Here is a 24,570-nt window from a genome sequence, read left to right as displayed (position 1 = left end):
AAATAAAGAGAAAGCAAACTACATACGCCAGAAAGATGGAAGCAAGACATCAGAGTAGCTTTAATTCACTGAGGAGAGGTCATAAAAATAAGCCAGATTGTCTGACTGCACACTGACTGTAAAATTCCAATTTCTAACAAAAAAAAGGAATATATTCCTCTTTCTATTAGGTCTTACAATATGCCAGGCTTAAATAGACATTTGTGTTAATTAATGAGAGGGGTGTAATGTCCCACAATCGTTTAGGATTTAAATTCTGTCTTTGTTGAAAACATTTAAAACTTAAATAAAGTGGCACTGTGTACTACATTGAAGGCAGGAATAGTGGTTAATAAATAAATGCAAAAATAAAAAGAATTTGACTTCAAATGTCCTCTTATATTGAGTCTGATTTATTCAAACCTGTTGTAGATTTGCGGTTGTGTATTTTTTCTTATCAGAAACCAGACAGGAAACAGGATTTAACTAACAGGATTTTTTTTTTTTTTTTTTTACCATCCATATGTAAAATTTTAATATGAGCTGTATGTGGTGAGAAAGGGACTGGGACAACTTTACATATGCTTTCATTTCAGTTTCATAGTACATGTCTTTAAATGCACAAACTGTCTGCTTCATAGAAATGAAAAGATTTCCCGTCCACACTGAAGGAAGATTGAGTAACGCTATCAGAGCCATGGTGTTGGTTTTAAGCGGATCCTGCGCTTATTAATACATCTCAAAATGAGAATAAAAATTAGCATCAAACCTTTTTCCTGCTTCACAACCAATGGGACCACATAGGTAGAAATAAATCAGGCTTTCATTTGGTTTATCCAGATGCTAAAATCCTTTTCCCACAGGACTTACTGTGAGACAGACATCGACCCTGATCACCGAAAATACTCCCAGTATCAAGCGGTCATCCGATACCTGCAGGGGAAGGAGCCGGACCTGGAGTGTAGGTTCTACCCACTCACCAGCAATCTGAAAGCGGTTTTCAGAAAAGTGTTTTTGGTTTGCAGGGCGTCTGTGCTTGTATCTGACTCTACCTGCGTGTTGCTTGTAGGCGATGAATTGTTGCTCCAGCAGACGTTGTTTGATGCCGTGGTAACAGCCCCACTGGAGGCCTACTGGAACAACCTGATGCTTAATGAAAGGTGAGACCTCCGGAACAACATTTACATCTGATTCCTGTCCCACAGAGGAATAGAAGGTGTATTCTGTTGGAGAATAAACTGCTGCTTTATTTGACCAGTAGAAAGGCCGTTCATTTCTCTAATAGCTCACAGACAAAGAGTCTAGCCTTAGAGGCAAAACAACAAACTTAAACCTTTTTATTGTAGAAATAATTCTCTATCTGCATGTGTCATGTCTGCCTGATGCATTCTGGCATGGTGCGCAGGCTGGAGCCGGGAGTTGAGACGGCGTTTCTTGGCACTCGTTCGGGCCTGATGAGGTTGATGAGATATGCAGGAACGGAGACCAGAGTGGCAAAGTAAGGACGGAACCACAAACTCAAGTTATGTTCTGTCTCTCTAGAGTTGTGTTTGTCTCAGAAACTATATCTGACTAACCATGACAGAAAGGACATTTTACATACACAACAGGAGGACCAGATAATGTCATACAAGAGCAGTTCAATAAATTAGAATACTATTTAAATGTTTATTTACTTCATTGACTTCGTTTGATAAGAAAAACACATTATATAGCTTAATGAAACACACTGTCTTAAAGTATGATGATTTTCCACTAAAAGCTAATGAACACATTTTTCATTTCCTGGTAGATTAGAATATTACCTTAGACCAATAACAAAAACTAATTTGACACAGAAATGTGGGTTTGATGAAAATTATGTTTAATATCTTAAGATGTGTTTTTTTTAGAGGTAGTTTTAATCTGACAGACGACCCTCATCAGAATGCATCTTCCAATTTACTGATGTACCTGTAGGAGGAAAAAAATGGTTTGATTTCTGTACCGTGGATGTCTAGCAGCTCATTTCCACTCACTTTCAGTTGATTTTGTTCAAACATAAAGCACTAAAGTGAAATCGTATCTAAAGTTAAACTTGCTGCTTACAGGAGGTTCCTGACTCCATCAGACAAAGACAACCTGTTTACCATCGACCACTTCCCCCTTTGGTACCGCCTGGCGGTGGAAAACACTCCTGGGAGATTTTACTACTACCCAGTTAACGACAAAGGTCTGTGCACATGTTTCCCTTAACTAAAAGTATTTGGTTTTCATACTTCACAACGAATCAGCCAGTAAATCCGTCAGTTTACAGAAAGTCTCTGTTCTCCCCACAGGAGTGAAGTACGTCATAGCAACAACAGCTGTTACCGTGTCATCTGGAGATAAAACAGCAATGGCTGGAGGTCAGTTCCCCTGCTGTAGCCCTGGTTCACTTTATGGAGAACCACTCCGGTATGTTTGGAGACACTTTTTTTTGTATCAAGTGTCCTGCATGGTCTCACTGGGAGTCCTTGCTGATGTTTTCCTGGTGCATGGCACATGTGTTGACCACTAATAAGGGTACAGATCGGTCAGGCTAAAGAAATCAAAAAACACAAGCTTTGGGTGGCATGTGTCCATGCTCCGTTAGAAATCTGTAGCTGTTGTCTGAGGTGGATATGTTCAGAAGAATACATGAAAAAATGTCAGATGCAGCTCAAATCCTCCTGATGTGTTTTTATTTACATGCAGAGAACAAATTGTGTCCAAATGTGTAGCATTCAGCTACAAGATACCAACTGGTGGGATTTAAATGATGTTGGTGATGGTGGATTACTAAATAAACCCCCTGTGGAGCCAACTAAGGATCATTTTAGTCCCTGACAGATCGCCAAGTACACAGGATCACAAAAGTGACAACTTGCCAGATTTTAAGGGGTGTATGGAAAAAATTATGATAGGTCATTAAAAAGTCCTTCCTGATTGCACATATATCCTTCGCAATTCAGCTGAAAAGCACATAAATCAGAAAACTTAAAATAAATATTTTAAGAGTCAATAATCTGTTGAGAAAAAACAAGTGTCCATGCTTTTAAAGCTTTTTTCTTTGATTTTAGCATTCAGTCATCTGGAGTTCACACCTTAAATTATTTACAGTGAATCTGAAGAAGCTGAAATAAGCTTCAGTATGTATGTTTTTTTGTTTTTAGTTTTTTTTTTTAGTTTAGGATTAAAATATTTAAGGTTAAAATGAATTAACTTATGTTCATTTTCACCATCTAGACATGTGCACTAAGTTCAAAGCTCCAGTATTTGCTAGAAGGCTGAAGAGTGTTTTCATTTTCTAAGATGCGTTCAAATGAAAAACAGAATAATTTCACCTGAGGAAAAGGAACTGTGGGGAATGGGCCGGCCGAGTCCAGCCCTAACTGTGACAGAAAATCTGGGGTGGCACTGTAAACAAGAGATGTCTTCCAAAACTGACAGATCCATAGAACCTTTGAAAGGATAGGTGGTTAAATAGTACCAAGTCATGTCTACCATGTTGATAAACTCGTAGCAAAGAACCAGGTTTGAATGAAAAGGTGCTTTAATTGGAGTTTGAACAATTTTAAAGGTCATTGTATGCAAGATGCCATTCTGAAGGTCCATGTTAGCAAAACAAGCGGTATAGTCTACTATGCCTCTAGGACATTTAGGAACAGCAATTTTTATTTATTTGTTTATTTATTTTTGTTCAAGGGCATTGCTATTGGCCTGGATTTCTCACCTTTCTATCGGATCATTAGAAGGTTTTTATATTAATTTGTGTTGTTTTTCATTGGAAGATTTTTTTTCCAAGAAGTTGTGGAACACTTTCCTCAGGAAAATAGGGATGTAAAATGTAAAATTTAGTGTGGCAACAGTTCTGCTGACACCTCTGTCCAGGGAAGAGACAGAGTCTCTGTGATTAGTTCACAGGCAGAACAGACGTTAATGCTTCAGCCCTCAGCTATTAACAAAAGTTTTTTGGGTTTTTTTGTTAATATGTGGTCCAGGCGCTTTGAAATTACTTGTAGGTGAAACAACAAAGAAAACCAAATGTTTTATTTTATTTTTCATTTACAATGCGATCTGCCTGGTTTTGGATCAGAAACTGAATTGACCCGCTGCTGCACCGAATAGCGTTTCTGACTGCAAATGAGAAACAGTTGATATCCGTGTTCTGTTTCTTTCATGGGGCACTTTGATCAGCATGGAAGACCTGGTCATACAGCAGGCGCAGCATGTTATAGAAAAGCTCCAGAATGCTCAATCAGACATGACCGTGATGGTGGTACATGGGAGCAAATTCCTGATGGTTATGATTTGTGACTCACCCTCCATCACAGCAGTGACCTGGTAGACAGTAGGGACATTGCTTAACCTCATTACTGTGATAATCCAGAAAACAATCCGTTTTAAAACCCACAATGCAACAAATCCCAGGTCTGTAACCACAACCTGCCTTGGATGAATCCAGCTCACACATTTTTAACAGAATCAGACATTAGGAATCACAACGTACACTGAAACTGTCCTTGTCTGGTTATAACAGAGATGAAAGGAATTAGGTTCTAACTGTTGTGCTAAAAACTGAACCTGTCTCTGTGTGAACCTGTGTTTGGAGACAAGACTGCTGAGACAGGAGGAGTTTATTCTCCCCAGCTCAGGGAACAGTGTAGTTGAGTTAGAGATAACAAAAACAACAAAATCAAGAATGCTTGCTGCTTTAAAATTATTCTGGTTGTCGGTCTTGAATGTTTTTGTCATCAGTTTATTTTTTTAAATTACAGTCGCTACAATTCTGACTTTGTAAAAGGTTTTGTAGTTCAGAGCTTCTCCTCTAGGGGACACCAGAGGTCTGGCAATGTTCAGATGCAGCTGAGCGAGTTAAAACGCAAAGCTGTATTTATCCCTACATCAGGAGTTAATCATGGTCTGTGCTGTGCAAATGTGACAAGCAAAATACTGAACTCTGCATTAATTAACAACAAATATGAAACAGACACAGTTAGTGGGAGAGATTTATCATTTGTATTGTTGTGCTTCTTAGGCTTGTACTCAGACGTAAGACACACAGTCAAAGAAAAAGGGTTTGACAAGGGAAAAGGAAAACAAATGAAAACACTTGAAGGTGCAGATGTGCCAATCAGCAGCCATAGATAGATTTCATATGCAAAGCACATATCCGTCTCAAATGTGCTGCAGCTTCCCGGCTTCGCCTAATCTAATCTGCTAAATCAGCTGTGCGATCACACCATGCCCAAAGAGTTTTAGCACAGTGGCAGAGCTGTGGGGTTCCTCTCTGCAGACAGCCGAGGAGCAAAGCTGCCAATGCTAATGGGTCTCAGGATGCAACAGTGCGTCAGAAGCTGCTGATTCGATAGCCGTACACAAAGTCACAGTCTTCTCTAGGAGGCGCCACCGCTGTGTCAGGAGATGAGGCTTGCCCATCATCCTGGTCGCTCTCAGCTCCAGACTTGGCTATCAGAGGCTGCCCACGGCTCTTCATCTTTCTCTGGTACCTCGCCATAAGTGACGCATAGACGCAGCCGTAAGTTGCTGCAATGACCATCATGGTGCACACTGTGCCACACACCACTCCCGCTACTATCTGTGTGCCGTGGGCCCGGCGTACGCTGACCGGCCTGTGTCGCTGACGGACACACTCGTCCATGCTGCTGACCCGCCCAGGCGGGCAGGGAGGCCTGGTGGCCGGTTTCGATGCACCCTCCTTGGCTGGACTCAGACAGTAGGTGAACATCTCTGCTGGGATGCTACGGATGTCCCTGCCCTTCAGGTTCCTGGGGAAACTGCACTGCATCACATCTACCTTCCCATCTGTAAAACAAAGGGAGAGGGGTGGAGACAGCACCACGCATCTATCCTGTCAGAGACACCATTAATGACCTTGATTGCACATTCTGAATCTTCTCGAGTACTGCAAGTCTGATATAAAACTATAAACATCATATATTAGCGATACGCTAACAGGCCTGCTTACCCCTGTAAATTAACCACTCCATCCAGTGCTTGAACTCCCTTAGTTTGCAGTCACACTCCCAGGGGTTTCCAGCCAGCTGGAGCTGCTGGAGGTTCACCAGGGGCTCAAATGTAACTCTGTCCAGGGCCACTAGCCGGTTGCAGGCCAGGGACAACCAGGTGAGACTCTGAAGCCCATCCAGCAGACCCTTAGGCAGCAATAGGAGGCCATTAGATGACAGATCAAGCCCCTGCAGCCGCCACAAACCCTGGAAGACCTCTTTGCTTAAGCCAACACCCCCAAGTCTTCCTTTCCAGTCTTGATCAATCGCTGTGCTGTTGGGGAGATCGGGGGCGGCTACACGTATGCCAAGGTAGTTTGAAGAGAGATTTAACCAGCGCAGGCTGCTCAGGCCAAGGAAAGCTCCAGGTTGCAAGCTGGAAAAATGATTCTGGGAGAGATCAAGGAGTTCCACACTGCTGAGGTTCATCATGTCACCGCTACCCAAGGACGAGAGGTTGTTCTGAGAAAGCTGGAGCACCATGGAATCCAAGCTCAGCTGCTCTAGGATGGGCATCAGAGAGACGAGCCCCACAGCAGAGCAGTCGGTTGTGTTACTGTAGCAGGTGCAGAGAGTCGGACAGCCTCTAACTGAGCCCAGAAGCCCGAACAGAACCAGCACCACTCCCGTGGAAGCTTCATAGACTAAATGATGTGAAAAATAAGAAGAACAGCATAGTTTAAAAACACTCCGGTGCACAGAGACCGTTAAATCCTTACAAACTCTCTGATACTGGAGTTGTCCAACCTCAGACGGCAGAATGAGGAACTACATTTCTATAATGTGAAGGAAGGGTTTATTGAAACTCACCCGGACTCCCACCGTGATGCTGTTCATACCTCATGTCTTCAACATTAACTCTGCAGTAAGTGCAGGTTTACATTTGGCTTGTGTTGCTTCGTGCTGACATTCAGGTTGGTAGATCATCCTGAAAAATGAGTTAAGGAATAGAAATTGACATTCACTGTTAGATTTACAAATCTACAGTCATATAGTTATTAGTTTGTACATACATTATATTGTCAAAGTATTGAATCCAGGCCTGTCAATCCCTTCCATAGCAGCACAGGCGTATAAAATGGAGCACGCAGACGGCTAACTTTTGTGGCAGAATGGGGTCAAGTATCAGGGTTTCAGTGAACTTCAGTGTGGGATCGTGATAGGATATCACCTGTGGATTAAGCACATTCGTGAATTTTCCTTACTAGTCAACTGTTATTGGTATTAGGACAAATGGGAAGCAACTGGCAATGACAGCAACTCAGCCCCGAAGTGGTAGCACAGGTACAATCAGAGAGCTGGGTCAGCATAAGGCAACATAGTGTGCTGAGGTCACCACATTTCTACTCATTCAGTAGCTACACACTTCATATGTCCTTCAGATTGTCTCAAGTGGATGGAAAGCTTAATGGATGGATTCCCATGAGCAGCCAGCTGCATCCAAGCCTTCCAATGCAGAGTGTGTGATGCAGTGGTGTAAAGTACTGGTGGTCTATAGCGCAGTAGGCTGACTTTCTCTAGAGTGATGAATAATGCCTTGCTGGATGGCAAACCAATGGACCAATCTGGGTTTGACAGTTACCAGGAGAACAGCACTTGCTTAACTGCATTGAGCCGAGTGTAAAGTTTGATCCAGAGGAGATTATGGTGTAGGGCTGATTGTCTGGAGTTGGTCTTGACCTCTTAGTTTCAGTGAAAGGAACTCTTACCAAGATATTTGGTCAATTTTATGCTCCCAACTTTGCGGGATTTGGGGAAAGTGCCTTCCTGGTCCAATTTTACTCCACAGGGGACAATAAAGACACAAATGAAAAGATTTGGTGTTTACGAAGTAGACTGACATTCAAACAATCCTGTCTTCTAACCAATAGACCACCTTTGGGATGAATTAGAGTAGACACTGCAGTTCAGACCTCATCCAACATCCGCATCTGCCCTGATGAACATATTTCTGGAAATATGAAACACGCTCCTTTGCCTTGTGGAAAGCCTTCCCAGAAAAACTGATGCTGTTTTTGCAACAGGGGAACCAAACATCATGGACTAAATTTTGGATTGGCAAACGAGTGAATACCTGTACGTCAGTATCATGGTAATCAGCATGGCCAACTGATGTTGTAAAATGTAAAACATGACAATTCAACCCCATATGCCTACATCCCCTTCATTCCACTTCATCCCACTACATAAAAGGTCATATAAAACTGTGTCTGATGTATACATGCACCACAGATAAACTGTAAATTACTCATCTTACAACTCATAAAACACAATATCTACAGTGAACTATTGATAAAGCTGTGGTGCAATCCCTGATCTGTGGGACAAGTGGTGTGGAAATCTTTTAATACTGGAGATCCTGAGTTTCACCCGCCACAATTTTATTTATCTATTTATGTATTTATTTTATTTATTTATTTTTCTAGATACAGATTCAGCTCTCTACTGCAGATTGGTTACAGGTTTAAAATAAAGCCATTGTATCTTTTTTGTTTGCCAGTTAAAAAAGTACATTAAGAATTAACAGAGACTGTAACTTTGTCAGACTGGAGGGAGGGATCGGATATGTTTGGGTACAAACGGGGAGAGCAGAAACATACATTTTGCATCCCCACTTACTTTTGAAAATGATGATGCAGCTGCTCTGCTTGCTCCTTATTAATAATATTACTGTCTTTAGTCCTTCCGCTTGGTTTGAGTTGCCCTGTTTTAATAATAACTTCCAAACGTTCTAAAATCTATCTGTACCAAGTGCTGCTCAAAAGGATTTATTTCTCTTTACAACAAGAGAAGAAAGTTTCTGGAGGATTAAAAATAACTTCACATCATGGGTAATCTTTCTAATCCTTTATGATGTGTTGGGATTTGGTTTTCTTCTCTTTGCGTGGAATCCCTTCCGAATGACAGAAGCACTCATGTCCCTTGGGTTTCACGGATTAACATTGATAACATCCTTTCCTTTCTTTTTCAAACCCACCAGGGTCTAAAAAGAGCTCGACTCAACACAACATAGCATGAATAGGACTGAGTTGCATGTTCTCATTCAAGTATGATCTTTCGGTCTCAACTTGTGCTGTAAAACACAGCTCTATTTGCACTCATTTTAATTCCTCACAACTCATTAAAACAAAGCTACACCAAGTTTAACTTTCTTTTACAAAGCAAACATACTTTTTTAAACTACAACAAAATTGTACACTACCAGCCAAACTTTTGGACACCCCCTTTTGTCCATCAATTGCTTTTCCTTATTTTTCTGACTTTCTACATTGCAGATACATATGGAAGACATCATAAACTATGACTCAAAAGTGTATTGAATTATGCATCAAACACAAAATTGTGGAATTAGTCGAAACATCTTGTACATTTTAGATTTTCTGAAACACCACTAAACCATTTTAAGTAGTGCTGGTCACTCTAGGCTTCTCTCAATGATCTTAATGAGGTCAGTCTGCTGAAATAATTTTCCAACTGTCTTGAAGGAGTCCCCAGAGGTAGTAATAAAAATAAAGACAACCCATTGAATGAAAAGGGGAGTCCAAACTTTTGACTGGAGCAACGGTGGTGCAAGAGATAGTGCCATTGTCCTGTAACCAATGGGTTGCTGGTTTTAATTTGCGAGTTCTAAGCTTAAATTTGGTGTCTGGGTCCTATAAGAGTGCTGCGCTGGACAAACGTTTGTTCAGACCTCTACTGAGTCACAGCATTCTCTTGTTTCTTCTGATACAACAAGTAAGTGTGCCTAACAAAGATTTACTGCAACCGCAAACTTCAGTGTGTCTTACAGAGGTTTCATGTGATGCACTTAAAAAATATTCCTCCATCAGTGTCAGTGGAACAGTGCATGATCCACCGCTGGCAGAATGATGTAGGACAATTAGAACTTTCAATAATGAAATGAAATGATAAAGATAAAAGTTGATCTTTTGCTTCATGCTTAAAGTCACAATATTGTGGGGAGAATAAAGAGGCCATATTTTGAAGAACACGCAAAATGCTGAAACTGCTGTTATTTTTGATAAGTGTGGGCAAAAGCCTCAGTGCTGACTAAGTGTGCTTCCACCTGGTCTTTATGATGCTAAAAGACAGAAGTCCTCTGTTCTAAATCTGCTGGCTCATTTACAGAAGCCATGACTGCAGCAGGTCTTTCTGCCAGTGTTATTCCCACTAATTTCAGATTTATTTTCATGTTATTTCAGCTTAACCTTTTAAACAGGTAAACTACCAAAAACATTCTTCCCCCTGTCCTTTTACAATTCCTTTATTATTTCACATCACAGTTCTGTTCGCTCAAACTGACAACTGGCACACCAATTCCCCAGACTAGATTAGCGGACTCTGCTTTGAACCGTGACTGTCACTGATCTGGGTCGGCTTCCTGAAGCACCGACAGCTGTCAGTTTGTGGGAGCCAATAAGGAAAGTTGGTAACTGTCTGTGACGATAACCTTGTGGGCGACACAGGTTATGTTTGGGTAAACATCACCTAAACATCACAGTCAACTGTTGAGGTACATTTACAAGTCTGCAGAACGTGTCAGTTTGATCATAACAAAGTGTCATCGTCGTGTTCCTCCAACAAAGCTCGTAAACACAGATTTCAGCCGATCATTCAGTGCTGCAGAGACCTGGCAACTAGCCAATCATTTGATTGAATGAATAGTGTCTTGTTTGCAGGAAGCGTGTCACTAAACAGGACTGACTGACCCGTTAACTACAATGAGATCGCAATGACAGTCCCTGTGGAGCTACGCCGAGAATAGCCAACGTCTAGTTATGAACATCAGCCATTCTGATTGATCTGGAAGATGAATGTGCGACATGCATATAACTCTAACCACTTAGGTCGTCGCTTATCACTTGCCACTCATTACTTTACATCAAAATTTATATGATCGTTGGGGTTTATGTATGTTTAAATCAATTTCCATGCTTTTATGTCCCCTTTTCCCTGCCAGTGTTGCAGCTTGCATATTAAATGTTAACTTTGCTCAGTTATTTATTTTTTAATCAGTAGTGGTTGAAATATGCCGCAGTGAAAGAAACTGGGAATTTAGAGGGAAAGTCAAAGGTATTCTACAGTAACTCTGTATAGCATTCTACCAAATTAACCCCACTAGTTTACTTATTCAATAATCGATTGATTTGTTTCTACACAGCTGCTCCCTCACTTCTTTTTCTCTCTTCCCTATCAATCGTGAGGTGTTGTCACACCATGATAGCTTTCAGAAACTGTAAAGAAACCTGGTTGGTTGGCTATCTGTTGTAGTCAGTAGAGCAGGTGCTCCATGTACCAAGACTGACAGTCTTCATTGTGGCTGTCCTGGGTTCAATTCCCGACTTTGGCCGTTTGCATCATATCTTCCCATTTTCTCTCTTTGCTCTCTTTCTACACTGTCAAATAAAGGCCATTAGTGTCACAAAAATAGGAATGCATGACTGGAGGTAATTTTAAATGATGTTGATGCAGATATAGGACTTTGGGTGATACTCATATTGACACTCATCATGCAGTGATGACATGCCGATGATATTGCACATCCTACAAATCCAAATATTCCTGCGATCTGTGCGTGTTCCTTCCCCATTCTCTGTTTTTATTGATATTACCCAAAATATATTTGTCACTTTTTGATCGACGGCCACTTTCCAGACTCGTACGGTCTTGCAAACACTCTAGTGAAAGCTGCACTGTTGCTGAAGAGGAATGATGATCTGAGCGCCGTTGAAACAGCTTGTCAAATGCACCATCAGCCAGCTTAGACACAGCCAACCCAACAGTTATGGGGCCCAGATTAAAGCTGTGGCAACAGATGCCCGTTCACCATCCCAAACAGTGGTCCAACATCTGGCCCAGTCACTCACTGCCTGCTTCGGTCAGTTAAAGCAAATGTCATCTGAATCCACTTTGTAGGCAAATTAATTTTTAATTACATGCCATCTAATTAATTTTATTCAACACAAGCATTTCCAGTACAATAACATTAAAACTAATTACTTCGACTGCAGTCATGTCTTGATGACATCAAAAGCTGGATGACTTTAAATTTCCTGCATCTAAATTCTGACAAGACCGAAGTTTTAATCTTTGGGCCAGAGTCCTCAAAAAATAAACTTCTTAACCAATCACTTAATCTGGGTGGCATTAACCTGGCCTCTGGTAATAAAGTAAAAAATCTTGGTGTTATTTTTGACCAAGACATGTCATTTAAATCCCATATTAAACAGGTTTCCAGAGTTTCCTTTTTTCACCTCCGGAATATCGCCAAAATTAGAAACATTCTGTCCAGGAGTGATGCTGAAAAACTGGTCCATGCATTTGTTACTTCAAGGCTGGACTATTGTAATTCTTTACTATCAGGAAGTCCACAAAATGCAGTTCAAAGCCTTCAGCTGATCCAAAATGCTGCAGCAAGAGTTCTGATGAAAATCAACAAGAGGGATCATATTTCTCCAATTTTAGCTTCCCTTCATTGGCTTCCTGTTAAATCAAGAATAGAATTTAAAATTCTTCTTCTAACGTATAAAGCCCTTAATAATCAAGCTCCATCATATATCAGAGCTCTGATTACCCCGTATGTTCCTAACAGAGCACTTCGCTCTCAGACTGCAGGTCTGCTGGTGGTTCCTAGAGTCTCTAAAAGTAGAATGGGAGGCAGATCCTTTAGCTATCAGGCTCCTCTCCTGTGGAACCAACTCCCAGTTTTGGTCCGTGAGGCAGACACCCTGTCTACTTTTAAGACTAGGCTTAAAACTTTTCTTTTTGACAAAAATTATAACTAGTGACTCATGTTACTCTCAGCTACCTTTATAGTTTTACTGCTATAGGCTTAGGTTACTGGAGTATATCAGGATCTAATTTTCTCACTATATTGAGTTCTACTGTTCTTCAATTATGCATTATGTGTTGTCATTTCTGCTTTAACTTTCTGTTCTCTCTCTTTTCTCTTCATAGTAGGTACACCTGGTCTGGCGTTCTGTTAACTGTGACATCAACCAGAGAAGACGGCTCACCTGCTACTACCATCTAATGTAGAACAGATTACTAGATCAATGTGTGCTTCTGTGCTTTTTTGTTTCTCTTGTTGTGTCTCTGTTCTGTCTTCTGTAACCCCAGTCGGTCGAGGCAGATGACCGTTCATACTGAGCCCGGTTCTGCCGGAGGTTTTTTTTTCCCGTTAATGGGTGGTTTTTCTTCCCACTGTCGCTTCATGCTTGCTCAGTATGAGGGATTGCAGCAAAGCCATGTACAATGCAGATGACTCTTCCTGTGGCTCTACGGTTCCCCAGGAGTGAATGCTGCTTGTCGGGACTTTGATGCAATCAACTGGTTTCCTTATATAGGAAATTTTTGACCAATCTGTATAATCTGACCCAATCTGTATAATATGATTGAACTTGACTTTGTAAAGTGCCTTGAGATGACATGTTTCATGATTTGGCGCTATATAAATAAAATTGAATTGAATTGAATTGAAAACTCCCTGTACAATGGAAATGTTGTCTCCCACTATAGGCTAAATTACTTGACCGAAACAGATTCCTTAAATGTGCCCATTTGTCTACGGGGCTGTTCTAAATCTTCTACATAGTTGTGTTCATGCGAGGGATGTGATTCACCTGTGGCTCTTTGACTTTGCTTTTCTTCTTCAAATAAGTGTCCTCATGTTGTCATCTATCTATCTATCTATCTATCTATCTATCTATCTATCTATCTATCTATCTATCTATCTATCTATCTATCTATCTATCTATCTATCTATCTATCTATCTATCTATCTATCTATCTATCTATCTATCTATCTATCTATCTATCTATCTATCTATGCTAAATATATATAGTAAATATCCCCTGCTGCTGCAATGTCTTCATTGACTTTGCAGTTATCTTCCTTCTCCCTTTTTGCTTACCTTCCCTTGTTGCATCTATGGCAGGATGCAGAACCAGAATATTGTTTGGAGAAAACTGGGGGTCTTGTCATGATTTTGATTTGAAAATTCAGTCTTGAGATTTTTTTTCTCTCAGTGGGTTCACTTCATGAAATTCACCTGTAGTGCATTGCTACCATTTGCTCCAGCTTTAAAACAGCAGCCCTGGTTACTGAAAAGCAGCCCACTTTAACCCCACCGCCCCCAGCCCCCAGTGCAGTAATTTTCCTTTCAAACAGAATGAGGAAAAACACAGCGGAACAAGGTCTGCAGTACCAACACACTGCAGCATTTAGACTGAGACAAAGATGAGCAGGGGAATGTATACACGTGCATTTACACACAGTCGTACACACACTGAGGGTAAAATCCTCTTGACTGTGTAGTCACCTTCATATAAATCACTAAAACTAGAGTCACCGACATCACAGGGATTCCCAGGGATGCTGGCCTGATCCCTGAGGGTCATGGTGCTGTTCTCTTGTAGAACACCCATAAAAAGAAAGGTCTAGCACTGAGGATTAGAACATTTTCTCAGTCAGTATAACCTTTTTTGTGGGCCAATGGCTGCGGTGAAAGTCATAATTTTATTAGAATTTATGGGTTTTCCTTTTGCGCTCTAGACTGGTGGACCCACTTATTTACAAAAAATGGCTTTGTGCTTTTTATTTAGCAGAGAAACCAAATTAGAGGGGCATTTGTTACAGGGCCACAACATTTATTTACCTTAACACAAGTTTGGGACTACTATGATAAACAGCTGTGGTGTCTCCGCATTTGTGGCCAGTGGGGCCTGGCCCCACCAGATGTCGCTGTGGAGATCCATGTTTGCAATAATCAGTGGGACATGATTGTTCTTTATGGAGCAATATTGTAAAAAAGACAGATTCCCTTACCAATAAAATTCTGTTAGAAACAGTTGTATCTAAGGTGCCTTGATATTGGGGCCGGACCACCAACATTTCTTTAAATAATGAACATCTGAAATCGCAGTGTGCATGCCCAACATGGTCTCAGTAGACAGTGTGGGGCACAAATCCTGTGGCCCCAAGCTCGGATCGGCCAATCAAAATACTTCAATTGCACGCGTTACGTTTACATTCTGCCAGATAGTGTGCGACCATCTAGGCTAGGCAATTTTATTTATTATCACATTTCAGTACAAGAACAATGCAAAGTGTTTTACATGATTAAAACATTGGAAAACAAAAATAGAATAAAAACAAGTAAAAAAACAGTTGGAATAAAATGTGGGAACATTTAAACAAAAGAGGAAAATGGAAACTAAAAGCACATATTTTATTTTGAGGTTTTTACAGCAATAGTTGCTTTTTCATATAGTGGGCTGACAGGAAAGGGAGGAGACAGAGGGGGGAGACATGTGGCAAAGGACCACAGGTCAGAGTCAAACCTGGGTCGGCCAGTCAAGGACTAAAGCCTCCACACACTAACCGCTGCGCCACCAAAGCAAAAAGCAAATATTAATCTAGTGTTGGTTGTCCTTGCTACCTCATTGAATGATCAATGTTAATCTTTTCTGTTCAATAAATTAACAATATGAGTGAGCCTTTATTTATAATTTTATGTATAAAATGTAATTAAATTTAGCTTATATAAATTGGATATTCTAGTGTGTTGGTTTATGCCATTTTATCTGTTTAATTTAACATTGATCAAAGTCAGGCTGTATGCATCACAAAAAAAATTGTTCCTCCTAATAGGTGTTAAGTTTTTGTGCCCCACGTAACTATCATAAAAGAGACGCCACTGGTAAACAGTGATGTTGTGTTTTTTCCAACACTTTTCAAGCTAACTAGACAAAGAAAATAGAAAAGAAATATAGCAAATTTTTAGAGATTTGTTGAAAGTAAATCACCATATCCTTGTTCCAGAATTTATCTTTTACAATGTTCAGAAGAACAACTTAATGTGGGATATTTTATGTACATCATCTAAACACACAGTCAAGAAACTCACCATCTGCTCGGCTTTTTAGCCTCCATAGATGGGCAGAGAAGACGGACTGTTCCTGTTCCTCTTCATCTGCATCTTTCACAGAAGTACCTGCTCTCTGGAAAAGGTTTTTACCCAAAAAAAAAGAAAACTTGACTTTGAATGTGATGGAATTGCCCTGGAGGTAAAAAAAAAATATCAAAGCTACAGAAGTGCATTCCTCCTCTTAAAGCAGAAATTCAAAGCTGGACATGAATTTTAGTCCACATCAGGCACCACTGAGCGTAGCCTCCTCTTCTTCATCCCCGTCACTGGCTCACTCACGTTTCCTGGGACAGCCGGAGCTCTCGCTCCAACATTCGCCCTGGCAGCTCACTGAGGAGAGGGAAGGGAGAGAGAGCAAAAAAAGAGGGGCGAGAGAAGGCACACAGTGCTGCTTGAGCGTGCGTGTGTGTGTGTGTGTGTGTTTGTGTGTGTGTGTAGCTTGTGGGTAAGGTGCGTTAAAGCAGTTTGACAGGGATAGGAACAGACGAGTGTTCCACTTGCAGGCCTGAATGAACCGTGACGGATTAAAAATGTAGTCGATTCTCACCAGGCCATTCTTATACAGGCTCACGTCTATAGAGAAGCTTTAAAATACAACATAAAAAAGTTTCAGAGAACTGCAGCTCTTCAGAGGTGCCGTGTTACGTTAGAAGTTATGTTAGACTGTTGAAGCTTCAGTTGCACTGTTAGATTAACGCAATGCCTCATTTAATGATGTGATTTGGACATGCTATGGTTTTTCAATCCTAACACTAAAATATTATTGCCCAAATTTTTATGTTTGATTGTTTTGATGGTCAAAGACTTTGGCTTAGCCTGTGTGAAAGACATGTTTTGATAAAGTTAGCTGAATGTGTACCTGAAACTCGTCTACGTATATGTATCTGCTATGTGTTATCTACTGGTTGATTTGCTTCCCTGACTTAATATGGACTTCCCCGCAATTTGGTAGCTGAAGGTTAAGAGTTGTGGGATTTCCTGTTCAGTGGCGATTGTTTGGTAAATACACTCTCCATTTCCTATTTTTCACAAGAAAGAGGCTTTCTTAGCTTTGCGTACCAATGTTTTCAGATTTCGCCCAAACAGTTGGCCCTATCCATAATAACTGCTTCAGGGCAAATGTGGCTTGAAGTGTGAACACAAGCAAAAAGATATAAAATATATAAACTGTGGCAAGCCCTCTGTGAAAGCAATCCCCAAGGCCGGCCTGCAGGTTTTTGTGTTTCCGAGCCTCAAGATACAAAAGTAGGGTGCTGGAGATTGCTGGCAATGTGTGTGTGTGTGTGTGTGTATGTGTGTGTGTGTGTGTGTGTGTGTGGGATGGGGGGGGGGGGGGGTATTTGTGAAAGATGGTGTTGCATAGGATATTTTATATAAGATATAGGATGTCCACTGGGATGGAACCGGAACCACTCTTTTCTTCCTGCCCTTCTGTCCCAATTCCTTTAAGAGATAACAAAATATCAGATAAGAAACTGAGACAGTTTTCAACACAAGATGTCGAGAATTCGGAAAAATATCTTAGAGCTCCTAAAGGTAAGGCAATGTAAGTTTATTTATTTAGCACTTTTCAGTAACAAAACGATTGAAAGTGCTGTACAAAAATCAGTTGAATGATAGGTTGCAGAACGTTTATATGTAGGTCCTGGTGATTTTATTTCATAGTCAAAGGATGAAATGTTCTGACTCAAACAAAAAAAAGTTTTCAAAATAGGTTTTAAACAGGCATTTTCAATGTATAAATGTAGTTAACACATGAGTTACTTAAAAGAGTAGTATATGTAATATTGTGTATTATAAAAAATATATTTATTAATCTATTGTTTACAGAAAAGTGTCCATAACTTTGACCATAGCTTTTGATGCTACTTGGTTTTAAATAAAGGAAATTCAACTGAATAGGTATGGAGGACAAGAAATGGATTTCTCTCTTTACACACTTCTATCATTCATGAAAGTTAGCTGGAGCACTACTTAAAAAAAAAACTATCTGCTTTGTTTATTTTCTTGTGAACTTCATTAGCTTACTCCACGGACACTGCAATGTCCGTGGAGTAAGCACGGAAATGTTTGTGTCAACAAATGCTTGCCTGAGAAGCAAAAATAAATGTTTGAGGGGTGTTCTGCTGTGTTGTGGTCTTGTCCTTGCGGACTGCAGCAGGGACAGTCTAGCCGCAGCCCTAAAGGAGCGGTGATAAGGACACTGCTGACAGGAAGGATGTCAAATAGTAGCATTCCACTGTGTCTGCAGAGAGGCTCGGTGAAGGAGACTGATTCCTCGAGAGCTTTAGTAGACACAAAGGTCAGGAAATGAACAATGATGTTGGGTCATGTTTCCTCCCAACAAGCTTGCCTTTTCAGATAAATCATGGTTTTGTTTAGAAGTTTTTGTGAAAGTAAAAATCTTAGGGTCATTTAGACAACTGAACTTGCTGCTTTAGCTATCAGGCTCCTCTCCTGTGGAACCAATTCCCACACCGTGTCTACTTTTAAGACTAATCTTAAAACTTTCCTTTTTGACAAAGCTTATAGTTAGAGTGGCTCATGTTACCCTGAGCTACCTCTATAGTTATGCTGCTATAGGTTTAGGCTACTGGAGGACATCAGGGTCTATTTCTCTCACTCTGCTGAGTTCTACTGTTCTCCAGTTTTGCATTGCTTGTCGTCATTTCAGCTTTTAACTTTTTGTTCTCTGTCATTTTTCTCTACATAGTAGGTACACCTGGTCTGGTGTTCTGTTAGCTGTGACATCATCCAGAGAAGACAGATCACCCGCTATTACCATTTAATGTAGAACAGATTCCTGGATCAATGTGTGCTTCTGTGCTTTTTGTCTCTCTTATTGTGTCTCTGCTCTGTCTTCTCTAACCCCCAGTCGGTTGAGGCAGATGACCGTTCACACTGAGCCTGGCTCTGCTGGTGGTTTTCCTTCCCGTTAATGGGGAGTTTTTCTTTCCGCTGTCGCTTCATGCTTGCTCAGTATGAGGGATTGCTGCAAAGCCATGGACAATGCAGACGACTCTCCCTGTGGCTCTACAGTGCACTTACATGTCATCTCAAGTGCCTTGAGATGACATGTTTCATGAATTGGCACTATATAAATAAAACTGAATTGAATTGAGTTGCTTCCTGCTACAACTGTCCAGATCAAAGTACAGTGCTAGATGTTCATGAACAACATTTTCTGAACGCTTATTTATTGCTTTCTTTCATTAATGTCTGTTTACAATGTTATGTAGCATGAATTCAGTGAGTTGTCATCATTATAGGTCAGATCTCAATATTTATTTTTAATGCTACCTGTACAATATTTACTGTTTTAACACTTTTGGCCCGTTTTCTTGCACCAGCATGCAGGACCAATCCTGCTCTGATATGAATAAATAGCTTGATGAAGCAATGCTCACCCAATAAAGAGTTTAAACAATGAATTACTGTAACATTAAATGCTGCAAAATTAAAAAAGAGAAGATGTAGTAAAATTAAATCTGTTTATTGACATAGCGCCGATTTACAACACATGACATATTAAAGCACTTTATAGGTAATTCAATCAAATCATCAGGAAACATTGGTCAAATAATTTCCTATCTAAGGAAACCCAGCAGATTGCAACAAGTCTTTACAAGCAGCAATCACTCCTCCTGAAATGACTTTGCAGCAATCCCTCATATCGAGCTTGCATGAAGTGAGGAAAAACCTCCAGCAGAACCAGAACCAGGCTCATTGTGAATGACCATCTGCCGTGACCGATTGGGGGTGTGAGAAGACAGAGAAGAGACACACCGAAGAACACAGCAGCATTGGAGTACTTTAGGAGGAGGGACGGGAAGGCAGAATGGCGTCAATGAAGGCTGGATCGGGGATCGAGGAGTCAGGCACTGAGGACCAGTCCTCGGGACCGTTGCCCTCTCAACTGACGAGGTACTGCCAACCTCGACCCCGTCGACGGAATTCCACGATCCGTTGGACCGAGAGGACCGAGAGGACCGAGCACCCCTGGCTGTCCAGGGTGGGAGGAGGGGGCTTGGCCGGAGAGCACAATGTGCTGGACTGCACGGGTTTAATTTGGGACACATGGAAGGTGGGATGGACTCAGGGATGTAGAGGGAGATGGAGACAAGCAGCTGATGACTGATTCTATGACGTAGGGACCGTTGAAGCGGGGAGCCAGTTTATGGGAGGTGAATCTGGAGGGGGATGTCCCGGGTGGACACCCAGACTTGCTGACCGGGGTAGTAATGGGGCGCTGGAGTTCACTTCCGGTCAACGAATCGGCAGTTCTGTTCCGCTGTACGATGGAGGGCCTGGATGGTTTGGGACCAAAACTGTTTACAGCGGCGTATGTGATGCTTGACTGAGGGGATGGAGATGAGCATCTCGTCTGAGGGGAAAAGAGGTGGCTAGTACCCTAATGACACCTCAAATGGCGAGAAGCCGGTGGTGGTGTGACTGTTGTGGGCATATTCGACCCACGGGAGGTACTTGTTCCAGTCAGATGGGTTTGAGGATGTGAGACACCGGAGGGTTGACTCGGGCTCTTGGTTTAGGCACTCGGTCTGTCCATTGGTTTGGGGGTGATAGCCGGAGGTTAGTGTGTATCTGGCTCCCATGATGGAGACAAATTCCTTCCAAACGCGGGAGGTGAATTGGGGACTACGGTCAGATAAAATGTCCTGGGGAATGCCATGCAGGCGGAAGACGTCTTTAACCAAGAGCTTTGCTGTCTGGAAGGTAGACGGGAGTTTTTGGAGTGGGACAAGGTGACAGGACTTAAAAAAGTGGTTGATGATGGTAAGTATGGTGGTCATGCCTTGTGAAGACGGGAGGCCGGTGACAAAATCCAGGGCTATGTGTGACCAAGGGCATTTGGGTACCGGGAGCGGCTGAAGGAGGCCCGCGGGAGGCTTATTGGACGATTTATTCTGGCCACAGGTAGAGCAGGCTAGAATGTACTCCCAGACGTCTTTGAGGATGGATGGCCACCAAAAATTATACAGATGGGCGGAGAGTTTGACAGAGTGGAACCAGTGGATAACTTGGGGATTTACCGAGCTGAGAATGAAGGTTCTGTTAGGGCGTCTATTACCAGCATCGGGTTCAAGGAGCAGCGCCTGGGAGATGAGGTCCTCAATCTCCCAGTGGAGGGCGATCGCAAGGCCCCTGCAGCTATATATATATATATATATATATATATATATATATATATATATATATATATATATATATATATATATATATATACAGAGGCCTGGGAGGTTGAGGATTCTTCTTAGGATCTTAAGATGTTCCTAAGATTGCGCTCTTCTGGACTGAGATGTCTGGTGTTTCTCCAGGTATCTGTTGGAGCCACTTCTCCTGAGTGCTCTGATGACCACGGGCACTACTGTCGTCTTCACCTTCCAGGTTCTTTCTAGTTTTTCCGTGAGCCCTTGGTATTTCTCCAGTTTCTCATGCTCTTTTTTTCCTGTTTCTATCACTCTGGATGGCCACATCGATCACAACAGCTGTCCTCTGGTGCTTATCAATGATCACAATGTCTGGTCGTTTGGCCATTACCATTCTGTCTGTATCTGGAAGTCCCACATGAGCTTACCTCTGTCATTCTCCACCACCTTGGGAGGTGACTCCCATTTTGACCTGGGAGTCTCCAGTTGGTATTCTGAATAGATGTTTCTGTACACTATACCAGCCACTTGGTTATGGCTTTCCATGTATTTCTTCCCTGCTAGTATCTTACACCCTGCTGTGAGATGCTGGATGGTTTCTGGGGCCTCTTTGCATAGCCTACACCTGGGATCTTGTCTGGTACAATAGATCTGGGCCTCTATTGCTGTGGTGCTCAAGGCCTGCTCCTGTGCTGCCATGATCAGTGTTTCAGTGCTGTCCTTTGATCCAGCCCTCTCTAGCCATTGGTTGGATTTGGTCATATCAGCCATTTCAGCTATCTGTCGATGGTACATCCCATACAGGGTTTTTTCCTTCCACGATGGTTCCTTCAGTTCCTTCTCTTCCAGCTTCCATTGTCTGAGACATTCACTGAGCGCTTCATCCCTAGGGGCCATCTTTCCGATACATTCTTGGAGCTTGGATGTTTCATCATCAATTGTGGCTCTGGTGCTCACTAGGTCTCTGCCTCCTTCTTTGTGCTTAGTGTATAGCCTGTGGATACTGGATATGGGGTGGAATCCACCATGTATGGCGAGTAGCTTTTGTGTCTTAACATCAGTGGTCTGTATTTCCTCCTTTGGCCAACTTATTACCCCAGCAATAGCAGTTGATTGACCGGACCTTGTTCTTGCCATTGAGCCGACTTCTCAGAACTTACCTTGCTTGTTGCAGATATTTGGCTGTTGTTTCTTTCCTTGTGGCCCCTTCTTGTTTGCCATTTGCTTGTGGTATTCCAAGGCTCCCTTCAACATCTGCTATTCTTCCTTCTGGGACTGCAATCCCCTCTGTGTGGATTATTTTCCCTCTCTATGTCACTATCCGGCCACATTTCTCCAGCCCAAATGAGATTCCGATGTCTCTGCTGTAGATCCTGGTGGTGTGGATCAGCGAGTCAATGTCTCGCTCACTCTTAGCGTACCGCTTAATGTCGTCCATGTACCGGAGGTGGCTGATAGTGGCCCTGTTTCTAAGTCGGTATTCATAGCCAGACTTGTTGATTAGTTGGCTGAGGGAGTTCAGTCCTATGCAAACCAGCAGAGGGGACAGAGCATCTCCTTGGCACATTGATGGAGATTTGTGCAATTGGCTTGAAGTTGGCCTCAAGGGAGGTTTTCCACAGCCTCGTGGAGTTTGCAATGAAGGCTCTCAGAGTGTTGTTGACCTTTTAAAGGTTCAGGCATTCCAGGATCCATGTGTGGCATGGAATCATATGCTTTCTTGTAATCAATCCATGCAGTGCACAAGTTTGTTTGTCTGCTTTAGCAGTCTAGTGTGAATGTTCTGTCAACCAGCAGCTGGTGTTTGGCTCCTCTACTGTTTTTACTTATGCATTTCTGGGCTTCTGTCATGTGTTGCTCCATCTGCCCACTTATCTCAGCCATAATTTGTTTGAAAACATCTTGCTTTTTATGACTTGCTTTCAACAGTAGTGTCTCCAATGAAGTCCATTTTTGTTTAAATAGTGAACAGATGGTGCGATCTAACACTGATGTAACTTGACCTTGGAGGTTACCTTTAATTTATTCGGAGTTTGTTCTGGTCTCTTTGGTTACTATTCGTATAATCTTTTATTACTACATCCATTTTCCTGCTACAGCCACGTCCAGTCAGGTTGGTTACAGTCCCGTGGACCTTAAACCTGTGAATAACATGTGCAGCTGAAGTCACAGGAACATGAAGCTGCTTAGACATGGTTTTATAGCCTTTACCTTTAACACGATTGTCAGTTATTTTCCTGCTTATGTCCTGAGACAACTCTCTCCTTCGCTTCCTGTGATCCATGTTCAGTGTGGTACACACAATATCACCAAACAGCACAGTGCCTACTGGTAACCCTTTAAATAGACAGAATGACTGGTTAAAAGGTTGAAGACATCTCTAAAGCTAATTAGAGGACACACCTCAGTTTAGCATGTTCAAATTATATTCAATCTTTTCTGGGGATGCCATCATTTTTGTCCAGGCCTGTTTCATTTGTTTAATTTTTAAATTAACCACAATTCAAATGCAATGTCGGATTTTCATTGGTTAATTTTCAGTAAATTTTAATGTATTGTTACTTTTGTCAGTTTCAAGTTATTTCAGGGACCATTGTGGGATTTTGTTTGATTGACAGAGAAGTACTAACAATTTTGTCCATGATTGTAGAACAGGCAGAGATAAGGTTTGGATGATTTCGTGCCTTCAGTCCTTCCTTAACAAACACAGCAAAGTGTTGCCTCTTCAAATTCCGTCTTATCCTTTGTTTGTTCTGATGTTTTGTATTTGTTTTTGTCTTCCATTTTTAGCTATCGGGGTACAAATGTCCTTGGATTGGCTGGAGAAGAGGTTCTGGGCTATCGCCAAACAGGTGAATGCAAAACTCAGGCACCCAATGGGCTGATGCTTTATGGTGACTGGTTTTGATGAAACTGATCTATAGGTGGCTCTTTTCTTTTTTATTAAGAGGCCACTTTTGTGTCGCATCAACTTTTAACCCTGTGTTGTTGTATTTCCTGGGACATCATTCACAATATATATGGAAAAAAGCAGAAAAATAGAAATTTTAATTTTGAAAATTAAAGAACATTGATCAGTGTCTGATGCTTGTCTTCAGGAACTGTCAAACTAAAGACAGTTTATTTCCAGATGGTTTTGTGGCATCTAAGCAGATTTTGTTTTAAGAAAAAACCTGAAAAAAGCTGGTAGGGGTTCTGGAACTGTCCAAAACAAGCCTCAGTTTTGTTTTGTTTTTATTTTGTCTATACCTTAACTGATCCTGTTTTTTGTAACAACAAAAAAAAGCGGAACCCATCCATTTTTAAGATGTGTAGTTTTATTTGCAGTTATTTTACCTTCTTGTGATTCCATCTCTGTGTCTTGGCCTCACTGCGGCCCATGTGGCTTTGGACTTCAGAGAAATATTTTCGAGGTGTGATATGGTGTCCAAAGACTGTTCCATAGCTCAAAGGCCTTGATGCTCA

The 24,570-nt window shown here is 41.6% G+C and overlaps 2 protein-coding genes across 5 annotated transcripts in view; one reads left to right on the top strand and one right to left on the bottom strand.

Annotated features, from left to right (window-relative positions):
* The window catches only part of LOC105927065 (voltage-dependent calcium channel subunit alpha-2/delta-4), an 82,619-nt gene that overhangs the window by 41,895 nt on the left and 16,154 nt on the right, over positions 1-24,570 (top strand). For all 4 annotated transcript variants that reach the window (XM_036145765.1, XM_012863661.3, XM_012863660.3 and 1 more), the window contains 6 exons: positions 843-940; positions 1,049-1,139; positions 1,385-1,477; positions 2,070-2,191; positions 2,298-2,366; positions 23,896-23,957. In XM_036145765.1, the coding sequence (XP_036001658.1) occupies positions 843-940; positions 1,049-1,139; positions 1,385-1,477; positions 2,070-2,191; positions 2,298-2,366; positions 23,896-23,957 (535 nt within the window). The remainder of the gene's footprint in view (positions 1-842; positions 941-1,048; positions 1,140-1,384; positions 1,478-2,069; positions 2,192-2,297; positions 2,367-23,895; positions 23,958-24,570) is intronic.
* LOC105927066 (leucine-rich repeat and transmembrane domain-containing protein 2) lies at positions 4,509-7,419 on the bottom strand. Its single transcript, XM_036145784.1, has 3 exons — positions 6,819-7,419; positions 5,969-6,652; positions 4,509-5,805 (listed from the first exon to the last, which is right to left on the bottom strand). The coding sequence occupies exons 1-3, from the start codon at positions 6,850-6,852 to the stop codon at positions 5,330-5,332; spliced, it is 1,194 nt and encodes a 397-aa protein (XP_036001677.1). The 5' UTR covers positions 6,853-7,419; the 3' UTR covers positions 4,509-5,329.

Source organism: Fundulus heteroclitus, chromosome 2 (genome assembly GCF_011125445.2).
Source record: "Fundulus heteroclitus isolate FHET01 chromosome 2, MU-UCD_Fhet_4.1, whole genome shotgun sequence".
NCBI classification, from domain to species: Eukaryota; Metazoa; Chordata; class Actinopteri; order Cyprinodontiformes; family Fundulidae; genus Fundulus; species Fundulus heteroclitus.
This window is presented reverse-complemented; position numbering and strand designations above follow the sequence as displayed.